This window comes from Leucoraja erinacea, chromosome 11, assembly GCF_028641065.1.
Source record: "Leucoraja erinacea ecotype New England chromosome 11, Leri_hhj_1, whole genome shotgun sequence".
In the NCBI taxonomy this organism is placed as follows: domain Eukaryota; kingdom Metazoa; phylum Chordata; class Chondrichthyes; order Rajiformes; family Rajidae; genus Leucoraja; species Leucoraja erinaceus.
In genome coordinates, this window is record NC_073387.1 from 25,415,925 (window position 1) to 25,434,878 (window position 18,954).

At 40.7% G+C, this 18,954-nt stretch overlaps 1 protein-coding gene across 4 annotated transcripts in view; it reads right to left on the reverse strand.

Annotated features, from left to right (window-relative positions):
* The window catches only part of LOC129701605 (drebrin-like), a 160,918-nt gene extending 142,550 nt beyond the window's left edge, over nucleotides 1-18,368 (reverse strand). Inside the window, exon 1 of one of the 4 annotated variants that reach the window (XM_055642896.1) lies at nucleotides 18,104-18,368. In XM_055642896.1, the coding sequence (XP_055498871.1) occupies nucleotides 18,104-18,201 (98 nt within the window). In that variant the 5' untranslated portion in view covers nucleotides 18,202-18,368. The remainder of the gene's footprint in view (nucleotides 1-18,103) is intronic. The other 3 variants (XM_055642898.1, XM_055642899.1, XM_055642900.1) reach the window with 3 other exon arrangements.
* Nucleotides 18,369-18,954: the final 586 nt, after the last annotated feature.

The window sequence follows — 18,954 nt, forward strand, 5'->3', positions numbered from 1 at the left end:
TTTCTGCATTGAATTTCAGGCCATGTGCGTTTACATTTTCCTAGAAGTCTATTATTATCTTCCTTATAGTTCATTATGCTTTCAACCTTTGGTCATCTAAAATTTTGAAAATTATGCCCTCTACAAATCATAGATAGGGTAGACAGTCAGAATATTTTCCCCCCAGGGTGTAAAAAAAATCAAATACCAGAGGTCATTGCATTAGGGCGAGATGGGGCAAAGTTTAAAGGAGATGTGCAGGGCAAGTTTTACACAGAGGGTGGCAAGTGCCTGGAATGCGCTTCTGGGGTTTGTGTTGGAAGCAGATACGTTTGCGGTATTTAAAAGACTTTTGGATTGGCATATGGATATGCATGGAATGGAGGGATATGGGTTATGTGCAGGTAGATGAGTAATGGTCGCGGCACAATTTTCGGCACAGATATTGTCAGTCAAAGAGCCTGTTCTTATGCTGTACTTCTTTTAACGATCTATGTTCTATTAACATCTGTTAAGAATAGTAATCTTCCTTGTACCCAACCATGGAGAACTGTTGGATAGCTCCCACCAGTCTGGAAAAAAACAAACTGCTCATTAATCCTCCTTCAACTAGTTTTATAGCTTTGCTCCTACCAACCTGATTATTCCATGAGCATTAATCTTAACGATTAACCATAAACACTACAACCTACCTCATCAGAAACGTCTTGTTAAGCACAATTTGACAAAATCCTTATTTTCTCTGATCAGTCCCTACTTGTTCATGTGACTCCAAGCTGTAGTTTAAGAGCCTCCACTATCAAGATTAAAATGACTGGCCTACATTTGCTGTTTATCCTTGCACCATTTTTAAAAATATGTATGTGTAGCGGCGCCTGCTAGCCCACGCAGATACCGAACCCGGCGTTTGGAAGCTGCGGCCACGTGTCTCGGGAGGAGCTGTTGTTTTTGCGCGGTTTTTCCTTTGCGCACATTAGTTCAGCGCTGACCACCGATGTGGACAGACGTGTCTGATTAACCTGTATGCTGCAACTTGAGCTTTCGAATAAAGTTTTGTTGAAAACTCCAGTAGTCGTTTCTCAGACCGCCAAATATGTAACATTTGCAATTCTCCATTCATATGTCACAACCCAAATACACAGGATTATCGCACATGATGCCCACCAATCACTCACACATCATGGTTGCGACATGCAGCACTCAGCATTCCTGTTAAAAGCACCACTTAATACGCAATTGTCAACCATTGACATGTGAAGGAAGTCACATGACTAAACCCCACAAGAAATGATAATGTCAACCATCTCCCCAAAAATCATAAATCCCTTCATTATAAACCCCTTCTTAAAAATATTATAAATGATTTGATCCAGAAACTGTTGACTGCAAAAGGTGTTCCAGCACAACAAAACCCGAGTTAGGTCATTTAGCTGAAACTCCTCCAGCTATGCACAAGTTCTGTGTTTAATACCCGAGTAACGTTTATACACACAAGCTGATATTGATCCTCAACTTTGTTTGGGTCAATGTTAAATGCTGCCGAGTTTCCGCTGGGGCTGATATTTGAAACTGTGAGAGTTGTATTGAGCCATGCGATGCTTGCAGATCCTGAGAACAGGACAGAAAAGGCATCAGCTCAGACAATGAGCTACTGCCTCATATCTCATAGATGAGAGCAGAACCATGTGAGATTGCAGTGCTTACTTTGAATACAATAAAACAGTTAGGAAACTTTCATTAGTCCCAAGCTAATAAATGACTGTCCCACTGTATCCAGGAGACTCTCTTGTTTGGTTTTACAGCTGCAATTGATGTCATTTGGAAGTAGTGCCTAATTACTTTCTCGATGTAGGTGGTGGGCCTCATTTCAACTCTTGAGTTGCAGCTGAAACTATATTAGCAGTGCCCATTTTGATAATCTCAGCATATGTATTTAGGAGGAGTGTGTTAATTGACATTAAAGATGTCTGACTGATTTGACATGGATTTCAATTGCACATTACAATTGACGCTCAAAATATTCTGTATTTCAAAAACGCAAAAGTGCATGCTGGAGTGTGTACTGAGCCCATTAAGCTACACAATCGCAGATATGTGGTCTAAACTGCTATTATATTTTACCATTTAATTTACTTTTGCCTTATGTTGGCAGCACAGATGTTATCCTACTGGGTGAATACCTGTACCTACTGTTGCGATTCAGCAGTCCTGGTTTGCCAATGAATTCCAAGGGACCCTGGATGGTTTAGGGATAACACATTACATTAGGGATGTAATGCTGAGGCTCTATACGGCGCTGGTAAGGCCGCATTTGGAATATTGAGAGCAATTTTGGGCACCATATCTGCGGAAGGATGTGCTGGCTCCAGACAGGGTCCTGAGGAGGTTTACAAGAATGATCTAAGGAATGAGAAGGTTAACCTATGATGACTGTTTGTCGGCACTGGGACTACACTCGCTGGAGTTTGGAAGAATGAAGGGAGACCTCATTGGAACATACAGAATAGTGGATGTGGATAGAGTGGATGTGGAGAGGATATTTCCACTAATGGAATAGTCTTGGGCTAGAGGTCATAGCCTCAGAATTAAAGGACATTCTTTTAGATAGGTGACGAGGAGAAAATTATTTAGTCAGAGGGTGGTGAATCTATGGAATTCTTTGCCACAGAAGACTGTGGAGACCAAGTCAGTATATATTTTTAAGGCAGAGATAGATATATTCTTGATTAGTAGCTGTGTCAGAAGTTACGGGGAGAATTGGGTTAGGAAGGAGAGATAGATCAGCCATGATTGAATGACGGAGTAGACTTGATGGGCTGAATGGCCTAATTCTAATCCGATTACATAAGATCTTATGGTTAAACTGTCTGTAAATCTGAATTCAGCTCCTAACATCGTTGTGAAGGACCAGCCTTGCTGATAAACAGAAGGTTGGCAATTTAGCATTTGAAGTGTCTCAGCATTCCAAGGACCCGAGTATTCACACAACCACACGAGCCAAAACAGCAGCTGCCATAGAGGCCAATACACGAGTTGGACAATCCAAAGCCTTGAACCTGAATGACACATATCTGTTAACCACTGTCGAAATTGGAGATCATGATATTTGAGAATGTTAGGCAGTGCGGAAGAGTGTGCATTTGACCATCAATAGTGGATGCTTCATATTCTTATGAATGAGGGAATTAAGACAGTTGAACAGCCATTGCCTCTTTTCACCTTCTTAATATTTTTTTTACTTCACAGGTTTCAGTCTGAATAAACTAAATTAATAATCTCAGCTGCCAAAAAAAACAAGATAAACTCTTGTTAAAGTGCAAATAACATCCAACGAATATAACTGATCAAAGTAATCAGCATCCAATTTTGGTGAAAGGAATAAAGAAGGAGAAAGTGCTGCAGACAATGTCCAAGAATATTCTTTCACCACATTTCAATGTCTGGCTATTTAGTTCCAATGCTGATTTTCGCTGCTTGTAATGACGAGAAGTACCAATGTCGTATGGCGTGAATAGAGATACCATCACACATAACTTTTCAGGTTTCTCATTAGATCCGAGTGAAATAATGTGAAATCAGTGATAATTCTCCCCTCATCCCTTACCCGTCCCTGACCCACATAGAAATCGATACAATAACATAACACATTTTAGAAGAGAAGGCTTTCCTTTGATAGGAGAGTCTAAAAATAAAAATATCAATGCAATTTTAAATATAGGATTAAGGCGTGAGGTTTTTCCACACAGAGGTTGCTGTGTGTATGGAATGAGTTGCCATACAAGGTGATAGAGGTAGGTACAATTACAATGTTTAAAAGACATTTGAACAGGTGCACGAGTAGGAAAGATTTATTGGGATATGGGCCAAATGCAGGTAAATGGGAATAGCATAGATAGGAATAAAAGGACACAGTGTCAGAGTAACTCATCAGGTCAGACAGCATCCCTGGAGCATATGGTGATGTTTATATATATCATATTATAAACATCACTACCGATTACATTTTTACATATTCCGATTAACATTTTTCCCCTCGAGGCCGAGAGCAACTTCACTGAACATTTTATGCTTTATTTCTCGACTGATTCTCAACTCATTAAAAGTCTAAAAGAGTCAAAAGACTTTAAAATTAAAACGACCAGCTTCAAATGATGATATCACAATGGCTCGGCTAGCAGTGATCAGCTTCACTAAAAACCAGCTTCAACCGATGACGTCACAATGGCTCTGCTTGCAGTGATCAGGAGGACCATGCCTCCAGTGGGGGCTACAGGTAGGGAATGGGTGTGTTGAGGGAGCAGACCCAACGGGTCTGCACTTAGTATAACACTAAATTGGTCTTTACTTGTTAGCACTAATTCTGCTCCGACTCCATTATGGTGGGTCAGATCTCAAACAATGACAGGACAGAGTACAATGTTACAAAGTTTGAGATTTTAAAAATCAAGTCTTTAATTTATCCCATCAGATAAAGCATAAAAATAAGTTTAATTTGACACATAATTCACTTTAATATCTTCAGTATTAAAGTTATGGCCATTTTCATACTCAGAAATTGGCATCTTGTTCACTATTGCTTTTTCATTGACTTAACACAAAAGCTGTGGTCGAGAACATTTAAAAGCCCATAACTTTCTTAAAATTTAAGAGAACTGAAAGAAAATTTCAGTTATTATAGATTGAAGCATTCTGAAACAAATATGAAACAATCTTACTTAGATGACTTGAAATTAAAGCATATAATTAGTTAGTTACCTAATTGTAGCTAATTACAAAATTAAATTACTAGATCTAAACATCTATCCATTTCTTAAGAATAGATTAACATTTTTAAATAGCCTAAGTGTCCAAATAACAGTCACACAAGAATTCAGAATATAACATAATTTTTAAATCTCATTGTCATGGGTCTATAGGTCAAATGGAAGGAATTTAATGTTTAATACCTGTAAATTAATGGCCATTTAAATCAACTTGCCTGTGGGATTTTCTGGAACGCAACCATTTGGAACGTTGAGGCTGCAGTGATTTTAGTCCCTATATCGGCAGCAAATACACTGCCGGTTCTTCGGGGGGAAAAAAAATCACCGTTTCGCAACTTAAAATGTGAATTAAATGCATCTTAACACTTTTATACATAAAAATAAACTACTTTCTTTTACCTGTCCCCTACATAAAATCCGGCCTCGTCGTCGGCATTGACGGCTTCAGAAGGCGATTTTAAAATCACTCCAGCGATTAACTTGTCAGTCAAATTAAAAAAAAAAAAACACACACAGACCGGCCGTCGGAACGATTCTTTAGCAAAAATTTGCACTCCAACAAACATAATCCAGGACCAGGTCGGAAAAAAAAACGCGTTTTAACCCCCCCCCCCCTCAAATGCGCCAAAATCGCGCACACGGCCAGTGGCAAAATTGCAGCGCCACGGAAGGTAAGTATTGTAACATACCTAAACAAAGCAGCTAATAATTGACTTCAGGAAGTAAGTTGGAGTACATGTCCCAAACAACATCAATAGGGGCATCAAAGTGGAAATGGTTGTGATACTCTCTTGAACCTCTACATTTGTACAGTAGAGAACATATTGACTGGTTGCATCATGGTTTGGTTCAGCTACTTGAACACCCAGGAACAAAGAAAGTTGCAAAGATTGCAAAAAGTGGCTAACATTGCCCAGTCATTCATGGGTACTGACCTCTCCACCATCGAGGGGGATGTTGCCTCGAAAAGCCTTCCGGCATTGTCAGAGACCCACACCACCCTGGCCACACCCTCATTTCATTCCTGCCATTGGGATGAAAGTATAGGAGCCTGAAAACTAAGGAGGTTAGGAGCCTAACGTCCAGGTTCAGGAACAGCTTCCTCCCTACAACCATCAGGCTAGTAAACACTACAACCCCCAAATAAACTCCAAACTGCGAAGACTTGGTGGCATTTTTAAACAAAATTTTTTAATTGAGTTTATTGTGCTGCTGCAAGTAAGAATTTCATTGTTTCGTTTCAGGACATATGACATAAAATCTTTCGACTTGATTCTTGAGCTTCAAGTTCCTCGGCAGAAATATTACTAACAAGCTATCGTGGACCAACCACATTAAAGCTACATTTTATAAAAGCACACTAATGCCTCCAATTCCTCAGGAGATTAAGGAAATTCAGCAGGTCTCCCAAAGACTCATGCTAACTTTTACACATGCACTGCAGAAGGCATACTAGCAAGGTGTATCACAGATTGGTTTGGGAACAGCTCTGCCCAAGACCTCAATAAATTGCTGAGTTGTGGATGTAGCCCAGTCCATCATGCAGACCAGACACTCCACCATTGACTCCATCTGCACTCTATGCTACCCCGGAAAAGCAGCCAACATAATCAAGGACCCTTTTCATCTTGGTCATTCCCACATCTCCCCCCTACCATTGGGCAAAAGATACAAAACCTTGAAAGTACACACTACTCAGTACACATGACAATAGTAAACCAGTACCAATAAATGCTATGGGACTATTAATCACTAATTGTATTTACTTTTGCCTATTTGGTCCCACGGATTTCCAACGTAAAGATTCATTTCTCCTCTTTTGTCTTTATTTACAGAATTGTGTCATATTTAAGGTAACTGATAACAATAATAATATTTGGGCTGACAAGCAGGAGGTTCACATTCGCATCATTTAATTACCAGGTCACGGCCACCTCTATCACTAATTACCCACGGTTTCATTGCATGGCAAAACACCATGGCTGTAAGGAAAGGTAAAATACTGGCTAGTTAGAGTACCCTTGTTAAAGGGCTAAGAAAGCCTCTGATCCTGCAAGTCTCGTCACAAGCAGAGTGAAATACTTATTTGCTTGGATGGATACAAACCTGCGATAATAATCAAGCTGCCACCATATAGAAGTACAGATTCAGCTACTGACCTCATGCTCATCTCCCATTATCAGCACCCATTAGAGCAACTCGCTCGAGTGACTTTGCCACCATGCCTCTTCTTTGTGTAATCTGCTATGGTAAATAACTAGATTGACAATGTTGTGATAAAACCATCAAATCCCAGAACCACAATGATCCATTATCATTCTTGGGTCAGTTTTCTGTAAAACACCATTGTGGGAGCACCGTTACCTCAGCTAGTCAACTAGTTTTATGATGTATTGGCACTATACCAGCCACAGAGCAGAATGTTATTTCAGATACCCAACCAAACCCATGATGTAATCTCAGGCAACTAGCCAAGTAATTCCATTGCATTCATTTAGCTGCACATTTCATAAGCTGCTAAACCATGGCCTTGGTATTCTTGTTGTTCAAAATTTTGGCAGAAAGCCTGACAAATTCACATCTAGCACCCAAAAAGAGAAGGATATCCCCAGGTAAATCAGGAACCCATAATTATGACAATCTTCAAGAAAGGAGACAGATCCAATTGTAAAAACTACAGAAAGCTCTCCTTGTAATCTGCCACATGGAAAGTAATTACAAGGGTCCTTCTAAACAGCCTTCTCTCAGTCACTTAATACAATGTTGTAAAATATATTCTTCATCCTACAACACTCCAAGGTGGAGGGAGCAGCAGCATCCAAGGTAAACTGCTTTATTTTACCCTTACAAAAACCTTTGGTTTTCTGGCATTGGTTTCATGTCACAAATCTCGTCACCTCAGAGCTCATGCACGTGGAGTGGAAGCAAGTCATCCGAGACTGGAGAGCTATGAACAAAATATTATAGTTATGAAATTAAATATGATGCAGTTATAAAGGTGCAACAAGGATGATATAATTGTTATTATGTTTAATATGCAAATACATAGCATAGTTTTGTTAGCCCTTTGATTTTAAAAATGAGATGTTCAGACAAGATAAAAGTGAGGATTGAAAAAAAAATGTTTTGTCCTCCCAATATATAGATAAAGGGGAAATTGCACCTCATGAAAGATTAGATGTCAGAAATGCAGTTTGATAATACAGAGATAGAGACAATATTGAGGCATGGAAAACAATTACTGCAGGAAATTATGTATAGGTAGTTTATAATTGATACAATGGAATGTTTGAGGTTGGGGGGGGGGGGGGGGGGGGGGGGGGGGGGGGGGGGGGGGGGGGGGGGGGGGGGGGGGGGGTGGTAGAGAGACTGACCTGATATAAGTATATACATTGGTGAGAGGCATAGGTTGAGTAGACAATCAAAACCTTTTTTCCCCCCAGGGTGGAAATGTTCAACAACTGGAGGGCATAGCTATCAGGTGTGAGGAGGAAAGTTTAATGGAGATGTGCAGAGCAATTTTATTTTACCCAGGTGGTAGTGGGGGCTGGCATGCATTGCTAGGGGTGGTGGCGGAGGCAGATGTAATAATGGCATTTAAGAGGCTTTTGTATAGGCACATGGACATGGAGGGAATACAGGGATTAGCATCATGTACGCATACAAGATCAGTTCAACTAGATGTCATGTTTGGAACAAACATTGTGGGCAGAAGGGCCCCATTTCCGATGCTACACCGTTTTATGTACTCAACAGGGTTACAGAGGAGAGCACTGGAGGATTGTACTTTACATTGCATCAAATGACCCAGAGAGCAAGAGGCCGAGGAGGGAGAATACACATGGACAGTCACTAAAGAGGTAAATAAGAATGCTCAGATTACAAAATGCTTCAAAACATTAAATATTAATTTGTCATCTATGCTCTGAATGTAAAATTACAGAAAAGATTTTTAAATAAAATATTACAGATTAAGAAAATGATTACCTCTGATTAAAGGCGATTTCTTGGTCAAATACTCCTTTAAAGGATTCACAAAATGGTAGTTAAAATATTGTATGTGACGATGAATGAACGAGGAACAAACAAAACGCGTGTATCATTGGAATCAATCGAGAAAACAAAATCAAGTGGAGGAGCTCTGGCTAGTTTGTGAGGTTATGTCTATCAGTGAAACAAGACCAGTGCAGATTCAGTTGTTCTGAGTGAAGGTACAAGAATTGATCTGCAAACTAGAATTGATTATGAATGAAAATAATGTCTGCAGAAAAATGACAGAAGACAGAGAAAGCTTGTTAAGCACAACTTTCCTATCTGCGTCCAACACCACCCCTGGCAATGTGTTCCAGCCTCCCCCACCACTCTCTGTGTAAGAGGATTTGCCTCGCACATCTCCATTAAACTTTCTCACTGCAGATGCTGGTTCACATGGAGATAGACACAAATGCTGGAGTAACTCAGTGGGACAGGCAGCATCTCTGGAGAGAAGAAATGGGTGACGTTGCAGGTTGAGGACCTTCAGAGTTGTGGTCACTATCTCCAAAATGCTCTTCCAACATAACATCAGTCACCTGGCCAGAGTTATTTACCAATACAAGGTCCAGTATAGTCTCTCCTCATCAGACTACATGCCGTTAAAAGGTAACCTTCTTGGATACACCCAACAAATTCTGCCCCATCTAATCTTCTTGCTCTGAGTGATTCCCAGGCAATATAATGGAAGTTAAAATCACCTACTATAGCAACCCACTGTACATCTTCTGAAAAAGCTCCAGCTACTGATAAAGTAATCGGAGTTCTCTCACCAAATGGCAGGTATGTGCTATAAAACATCAGCATAAACTAACTGGGCCAATATTTTGAATAATTATCGAGAATGGAATCATCAGATTTTTAAAAACTTCACCAAAAATCCAAAATACAAGATTAAAGGCTGGGAAAAAGTACACAAATCATAGCAAAAGGATTTGAGTATAGGAGCAGGGAGGTTCTACTGCAGTTGTACAGGGTCTTGGTGACACCACACCTGGAGTATTGCATACAGTTTTGGTCTCCTAATCTGAGGAAAGACATTCTTGCCATAGTACAGAGAAGGTTCACCAGACTGATTCCTGGGATGTCAGGACTTTCATATGAAGAAAGACTGGATAGACTCGGTTTGTACTCGCTAGAATTTAGAAGATTGAGGGGGGGGGGATCTTATAGAAACTTACAAAATTCTTAAGGGGTTGGACAGGCTAGATGCAGGAAGATTGTTCCCGATGTTAGGGAAGTCCAGAACAAGGGGTCACAGTTTAATGATAAGGGGGAAATCTTTTAGGACCGAGATGAGGAAAACGTTTTTTCACACAGAGAGTGGTGAATCTCTGGAATTCTCTGCCGCAGAGAAGGTAGTTGAGGCCAATTTATTGGCTATATTTAAGAGGGAGTTAGATGTGGCCCTTGTGGCTAAAGGGATCAGGGGGTATGGAGAGAAGGCAGGTACAGGATACCGAGTTGGATGATCAGCCATGATCATGTTGAATGGCGGTGCAGGCTCGAAGGGCCGAATGGCCTACCCCTGCACCTATTTTCTATGTTTCTACAAGGGAAAATAGTAACAGAACATACCATGAAATGACAAAGTCACAGCCAATCGGTATTCAAACTGCATCTAACTACATTAGTCTGATGTCACATTATATTATTACCCAACAAAAATGATGGATCTCAGATGAAAATTTGTTAATTGAAAATTACCTATTGCTTTGTGTGGAAATATATTGCACATTTTTAGCATCTTTTTCCAAGTCCAAACCAGCTTTCCTCCAAGTAGGGTCTCGACCCGAAACATCACCCATTCCTTCACTCCAGAGATGCTGCCTGTCCCGCTGAGTTATTCCAAGCATTTTGTGTCTACCTCCATAAAGGTTTGGTTCCAATTTTTATGTTCTCTTCTCCGAGTCTAACCCAGCAGAAAAGTTACAACGTACACAACTGTAGTGTTTTAAATGTTTAAAAAAAATGAGCCTGAACCCTGATACTTTTATCTAATTGCCCATTCAACTGACCCAACCCACAAAGATGCAATCTCATGTTTATCCCCTACTCTCCCAACTCCCTGTACTCTTATTTTCCCCATCTCCAGCCTCTATCCTCCAGACATTATCCTCTCAATGCTGGTGATGCAGAGATCATTTGTTTATAATAACATATTCCTCTATCAAAACAGAATTCCATTATCAGAGGGCCTCACTCGGTTTGGGTGTGAATGCTAATAAATCTTGCTTTAACATGGTACAATTTCAACCTCAATTTGAAATAGACCCTTTAATATGACCCTGTCCAACATTTGAATTAATTCCCCAAAATTCCATGATGTTCTTTAGACATAATCTTCCTTTATCAACCATTGTCCGTTTCCTATTCCATTCTATTAAATGGCTCCAAGTGCTCAGATGTTTTGCCTTTAATAATGGATTCCAATAACCTCCCAAATTAAGCTATTTGATTAACAAAACTATAAGAAATTGGAAGATGGAAACCATTAAATTAAACTGTGAGATTCGGAATTTTCCAATCCCAAAAAAGTACAGAGATCAAAGGAGCATTTGGAAGATTGAAACATTTCAAAATTTCTTCAATTACTTCCTTTGAAATCTTAGCTTGGAAACTGTCAAGTACAGAAGATCTATTAGGGTTTAGTGCCTTTTTAAATTAAGATAGTTATTAGCTTATTTTAACTTCACAGTCCAAGCTCTGTCACAGAGTCATGGAGTAATACACCATAGTCAGACACAACTCGTCTAGTCAGACCAAGATTCCACATCTACGTTGGTCCATTTGCCCAGTTGGTCCACATCCCTCTAAACTTTTCCCATCCATCTATCCAAATGTCTTTTTAAATGTTGTTATTGTACCTGCCTCGCCTACTTCCTCTGGCAATTTGTTCCATATATCCTTCACCCTCGAGTGAAAATGTTGCCCCTCAGGTTCCTATTAAATCTCTCCCCTCATGCCTTAAAACTATACTCTCTAGTTCTAGATAACCCTATCCTGGGAAAAATTCACCCCAACTCCTCTCGATTTTATACACCTTGATGAAAGTACCTCTCAGCCTCCTGCATTCGAAGGAATAAAGTATTTGATTAATTCTTAGTATCTGTAAAATGTCAGATATATTATCTCAAAGACAGATAAGAAATTATTTGTTCTGTTACCTGCTTTTCATTTTCAATATTACAGCCACCTGTTTTTAAAGAACCTAAAGTTATAATTTTTTAAGTGCCAGAATATTGCACAACACTGAAACACCAATAAGACCATAAAACTTAGGAGTAGAATTAGGCCATTCAGCCCAACGAGTCTATTCTACCATCCAATCACAGCTGATTTATTTTTCCCTCACAACCCCATTCTCCTGCCATATCTCCGTAACCTTTGACATACTTTCTAATCAATAACCTATCGATCTCCACTTTAAACAAACCCAAAATCTTGGCCTCCACAGCCATCTGTGGCAATGAACTGCACAGATTCTCCACCCTCGGGCTAAAAGATATTCCTTTACATTCTTAAGGTATGTCCTTTTATTCTGAGGCTGTGCCCTCTGGTTTTAGACTATCCCATTACTGGAAACATCCTTTCAACATCCACTCTATCTAGGCCCATTATTGACTCGGTACAGGCCCAGAGCCTTCAAACACTCCTCACTGTTAACCCAATCATCCCCAGGATTATTCTTGTAAACCTTCTCTGGACCCTCTCCAAAACCAGCACATTCTTACTCAGATATGAGAGCCAAAATTGCTCACAATACTTCAAATGTTGCCTCACCAGTGCCTTATAAAGCCTCAACATTACATCCTTGCTTTAATATTCTAGCCCCCTCGAAATAAATGCCAGTATTGCATTTGCTTTCCTTACTACAGATTCAAGCTGCAAATTAACCTATTAGGAATCCTGCACTGCACTCCCACGTTCCTTAGCACCTCCGATATATGAATTCTCTCCCCATTTAGAAATGGATTGATTGAAACTTCATTGTCACGTGTACTCAGTACAGTGAGATTCTTTGTTTGCATACAGAACAGGTATGCAAGAGTCGCCACATAAAGGGCACAGCCAAAGTTACAAAATTATTCAATATCGTGCCTTTCCTCTTCCCCCCCCCACCCCCAGTCTCTCTTTGTTCGCGGCACCATCAATTCCCTTATCCAGATCATTAACATATAATGTGAAAAGTAGAAACACGCCCCCTGCGGAACACCACTCGTCACCGGTAGCCAACCAAAACCAATGGCCAGGCTCATTTTCCAACACAAGGTCCAGTATGTTCACTTCTGATGCTTATTGCTCCAAGGCAGCGGCATCTTGAATGCATTCAGAATATATTAATTTTCTAATTTGAGTTGCTCCACTAATTTTCAAACATTTTGAAGAATTAAAATTCCATCTTTGCCACATCCCAAATCAATTGGGAAATTTTAAGAGAAAGCGTTAATTGAAGAGAGGTACCAAGACAAATGGGAATAAAGGGAATGCAAAAAAAAAAATGGGTAGGACAAAGGAAGAATGTGAAAGAAGTGCAAAGAATTAAAGAAATAAAGCAGAATGAAGAGATGCAAAAGAAGCAAGAAAAGGTACAATTAATATGGAAGCAAGATAGTTCATCACAAATTGTCAAGCTTGAAGTGATTATTACCATTGTGGACTATCTGCTTTGGTTACGCAGGTTGATTAGAAATTATGGCTGGAAGTCGGTATGGATGGTGATGAAAAGAAATTCAGTGGATAGACCAAGCAGGAGCACGGCAGAGAGCGAGGAAGGACAGTTGTTTTGAATTACAGTTATTTTAATGTGAGAGGCCTGATGGGCAAGGCAGATGATCTTAAGAGCGTGGATAGGTATGGGTGACTAGATTGTTGTAGCCATTACAGAAACTCAGCTAAGAGGGGGACAGGCCTGGCAGCTTATTATTCAAAGGTACATGTGCGACGGGAGAGATAAAGGCGAGGGTAAAAGAGGAGGGCTTGGTGCTGAATTGATTAAGGAGAATGTCATAGCAATAGCCTCAGATGACATTACTGATGGTTCATTCTGTGAGCTACATGGGTGAAGCTGAGGAAAAGAAAAAGGGGATAACCTTGTTGGGAGTGTACTACAGGCTCCCAAATAGTCAATGGGAATTAAAAGAGGAAAATATGCCAGGAGATTGCACGCAGATACAAGACTAATAAAATTGTTATAGCAGGGGATTTTAATTTTCCCAATATAGACAGGGACTGTCATAGTAGAATGGCTTAGACAAGGAGGAATTTGTGAAATGTTTAATTTAGAGATACAGCGTGGAAACAGACCCTTCGGCCCACCGGGTCCGCGCCGACCAATAATCCCCACATATTAACACCCCCCTACACCCACTGGGGACAATTTTTACATTTACCAAGCCAATTAACCTACAAAACCTGTACGACTTTGGGGTGTTCAGGAAAATGTGTTCAGGAAAGGACCAAATAGGAGGGAAAAAGTTTGACTTGCTCTAAGGAAATTGGGAAGTGTTCATGAGGGAGCCTTTTGGGACCAATGACCAGTGTTCTTTTAGCTTTAAGTTAGTTATGGATAATGACATGGCGGGCCCACATGTTAAAATTCTGAAATGGGTCAAGGTCAACTTTGATGGTATTGGACCAAAAATTGCTCAAGTCAATTGGAATATGTTTAAGAAGGAACTGCAGATGCTGGAAAATCGAAGGTACACAAAAATACTGGAGAAACTCAGCGGGTGCCGCAGCATCTAAAGAGCGAAGGAAATAGGCAACGTTTCGGGCCGAAACCCTTCTTCAGAAGGGGTTCGGCCCAAAACGTTGCCTATTTCCTTCGCTCAATAGATGCTGCTGCACCCGCTTTCTCCATTATTTTTGTGTATATTGGAATATGTTGTTTGCAGACAAGGAATGAGCGGAAAGTGGGATACTTTTAAAAGTGTGATGACTATAGTTCAGGTTATGCGTATTCGTGTTAGAGTTAAGGGCAAGATAGCTGGGCATGAGGAAGCTTGGATGACAAAAGAAATGGAAGCTCTAGTCGGTAAAAAGGAGTCATGGGACAGGTATAGGAAGTCGGGATCAAGTGTATCCCTGGAAGAATTCCAGGAACTGAGTAGCATACTTAAGATGGAAATCAGGAGGGCAAAAGAGAGGCAGGAGATAGCTCTGGCAGATCATTTAGAGGGAAATCCAAAGAGTTTTGGGGGAAATCTAGAGAGATTTTATGTACATAAGGAAAAGGTGACTAGAAATGCGAGAAAGGTGACTAGAAACCAGTGATCATCTTTGTGTGGAGCTGCAGGAGATGGCCAAGTTCCTCAATTATTATTTCTCCTCGGTTTTTACCCTGGAGACTGGGAAAGTAAGACTGGGAAAATTGAGATAGTTAATGGAAGTGTCTTGAGGACAATCAGTATTATGGTGGAGGAGGTGCTGGATGTCCTAAGGCATACAAAGATAAACAAATCTCCCAGGCTTGATCAGATATATCCAAGGACTCTGTGGAAAGCTAGAGAAGAAATTGCAGGTGCCCGGCTGAGATCTATGAATCCACATTAGATACAGGTGAAGTGCCAGAAGACAGGAGAGTGGCTAATGTGCCTCTTTTCAAGAGGACCTGCAAAGAAAAGCCTGGGAACTATAGACCAGTGTGCCTAACATCGGTGGTAGGCAACGTTACTGGGAGTATTCTGAGGGATAAGATATATATGCATTTGGGTGAACAGTAGTTAGTTGGTTTTGTATATTGGGGTTCGCGTCTCATATATATGATTTTGAAGTGGAAGCAAAAAGGTTGAGCTAAGCTTAGATGTTGTCTAGATGGACCAGCAATGCATTTGATAAAGTTCCACATGACATGCTGCGCTGGAAGAATAGATTGCATGGGAGAGCTAGCAGATGGGATAGCAAATTTGCTTCATGGAAGGAAGCAGTGGTGATTTTAGAAGGTTGTTTTCGGACTAGAGACCTGTGACTAGTCGTGCGCCTCAGGGATTAATGCTGGGCCAATTGCAGTTTGGTGTTTATATCGAAGAATTGGATGAAAATATTGACGGCGTGATTAGTAAGTATGCAGATGACACTAAAGTGGGTGGCATCATAGATGGTTATCAAAATTTACAGCAGGGTCTTGATCAGTTGGGCAAGTGGGCTGAGGAATGGTTAAAGGTGTTTAATAAGTGCAGGGGGGGGGTTGCATGTTGGGAAGCCAAACCAGGGTAGGACCTTGACCGTGAATGGCAGGGCTCCGGGGAGTGTTGTAGTGCAGACGGATCTAGGAGTGCAGGTTCATAGTTCCTCGAAGCTGGAAAGAGTTCAGAGAAACGTTATGAGGATGTGCTAGAATTTGAGGGCCTGAGCTATACGGGTTGGTTGGGCAGGCTACGACTTTATCCCTTGGAGTGCAGGAGGATGAGGAGTGTTCTTATAGTGGTGTACAAGATCATGAGGGGAGTAGGGTACATGGATATAGTATTTTGCCCAGAGTATGGGAATCATGAACAAGAGGGCATAGGTTTAAGGTTAGAGAGGAAAAATCTAATATGAATCCAAGGGGCAACTTTTTCCCACCAAGAGTGGTGGGTATATGGATCGAACTCCCAGAGGAAGTAGTTGAGACATATAATAACAACATTTAAAATACATTCGGACATTTACATGGGTAGGAATGATTAGAGGGCTAGTGGCTAAATATGGGCAGGAAACGAGTGTAGATTGGTCATTTTGGTCAGCATGGGCAAGTTGGGCCCGAGGGCACATTCCATTCTGTATGCCTCTGACTCATGTAAGTGTCAGCACAAACACAAAAGTCAAAAGTGATAATAAATGGAACAGACCTGTGCATCAGGTTCATTGGATAATATTGAATACCATTAAATCTAGAAATAGATTTGATTTGCTTCTAGGATTCTGTCCAGTCCTTTTATTGGATTTTTTTTAAATGATATAGCTTTGAATAAATAAATCATATTAACATAGGGATTAAGAACATCCAGAACTATAACCTGAAAGTTCAATACTGGAACACTTTCATGTGTTTTTTTAAAAATCATCGCTCCCAGAAAGAAACTGCAAACCACACTGCTACTAAAACAATTTCCATACCATTTAAGTATTGCTGAAAAATACATGCATAGAACACAATGCCATAATTTTTAACATTCACCAGACTGATTAGATTGTCAAGGCAACGAGTCATGCACATGCAATCCTATGCTTTTCATATTTTACAAATGAAATTCGGAAAATTTGAACAAAAGGCTTGAAGTATAATTCAAAAACATTTGCTAATTACATCCCCCTCCCTCCCCCGCCCCCCGTTATAATCAATCACACCAACTGCATTATTCGTCACATCACAGAGGAGATGGTCAATAGAATAACCATTATAATCGTATAACTTCATAAAATGAACAATATTGCATTTGTCATCGCATAAGGCACACAAAGCATTGGTCACACTGCACAGATGTTAAGTCACCTAAACGAGTCCAACGAAATGTGTGTGGGTGGTGGTGATAAAGGGGGGGGGGGCGGAGAAGAGACATAAATTGCGGTTTGATTTGCATCTGATGAGCTGCATTGTCCTTTCAGCCAGCGTTGCAATGTAACAAAGGCACAGAGATTTGGGCTTCATTGATTGCCACCTATCCGTAAACGCAAGGCATTGGGAATATAGATTTGTCCATCACACAACACCCTTAAGCGCCTCAAATTCTTCGACATAGCAACTTCAGTCCACAAACACTGGGCAAATCAGGCGCCCCAAGTACGAACGTCGCCCTCTACTACCAGCAGCGATCACCTAGTGCAGTGCACGCACCATTTAATATTTTACAACCATAACAATTAAAATTTGAATCTAAATATGTTTTCAGTAAATATAAACAATCCATTCTCGCATTTGAGACAACATAATTAACTGCAGGTTTTTCATGGTTATATTAAGCAACGAAATCTCAAGGGTATCGAGGACGATTCCGAAATAAACACATCATTAATTAAGAAATCAAATCAATATTGAGCCCATTATATAATAACCATAATTTGAGTTGATTTAAATATTAATCTTTCATAACGCATACAGCATGTACAATTTAGTACCAAATAAAATATATTTATGTGTTGCATCATGATAATTCCTCGCATCCGATGGTGCCCTATTGTTCGCCCGGTGCGAGGCGCTGGTGCACTTCTCTGCTCTACAATCCAGAGCTGGGATCTGCTATGATTTACCATCTGCATCCCTCCATCTTCATCTCTATCCCCAACCCCCGCTCCACTGTTAGCGCCTGTGCTACAGTCCCGCCGTCTACAAGCCGATGTCCTCTTACCAGTCGGTGGAGGTCTTTTCGTTGATGACATCCTCATAGGCGATGAGTAAAGCGAGCCTGTTATTACTAAGGTTCAGCGCCATGGTCCCTGCTCCCATTGAGATCTTTCCCCGGCTCCGAAATTGCAGCTGCGCTCGCTCGGAAACTGAACAAAGACTCCTCCCGCACTGCGCCGGGTCCTAGTGCCTGGGATGGTATCCGCCCCACACTGAAATTGAACAAAGACTCCTCCTTCACTGCGACGGGTCCTAGTGCCAGCACCGTACCCGCCCGATCTCAAACTGAACAAAGGCCCTTCAGCCACTTCACGCACGGACTATTAATGGCACCGTACCCGCCCTTTCGAAAAAGGAATCACGACTTCTTATCAATAGGTGTGATTCTAATCCTTACAATTCCCCACCATTAAACTGATCAAAATGTATGCTATTCCTGTTCTTATACTGGACTGATCAAATTTCACAGGGTCCTAGTGCCTTCCATAGTATCCACCCCACTCCACCTTGAATCTAAAACAGATCAATTGCATTACACTGCACCTCTTCTCCATACTACCTGTAGTTCAAATACTCTGGAAGTCCACACTACACGTTATGCACGGCTGTTTGCCTTGCCAGCTCTAAAACGGAACAAAGACGTTTTGCACACTATATCAGGGGCTTCTATCTGCCACCTTTGTGCCACTCTAGAATTAAAAAATAAACCGGCTTTGAGCACTTTATTCATTGGGCACATGCATCTTGCTCTGGTCCATTTTGAATCAAAACATTTACTCCTTCCAATCCTGAATTGGATCTTAATGTCACCAATTTCTCGAATAGCAAAACAGAACAAAATCTTCTGCAATGCAT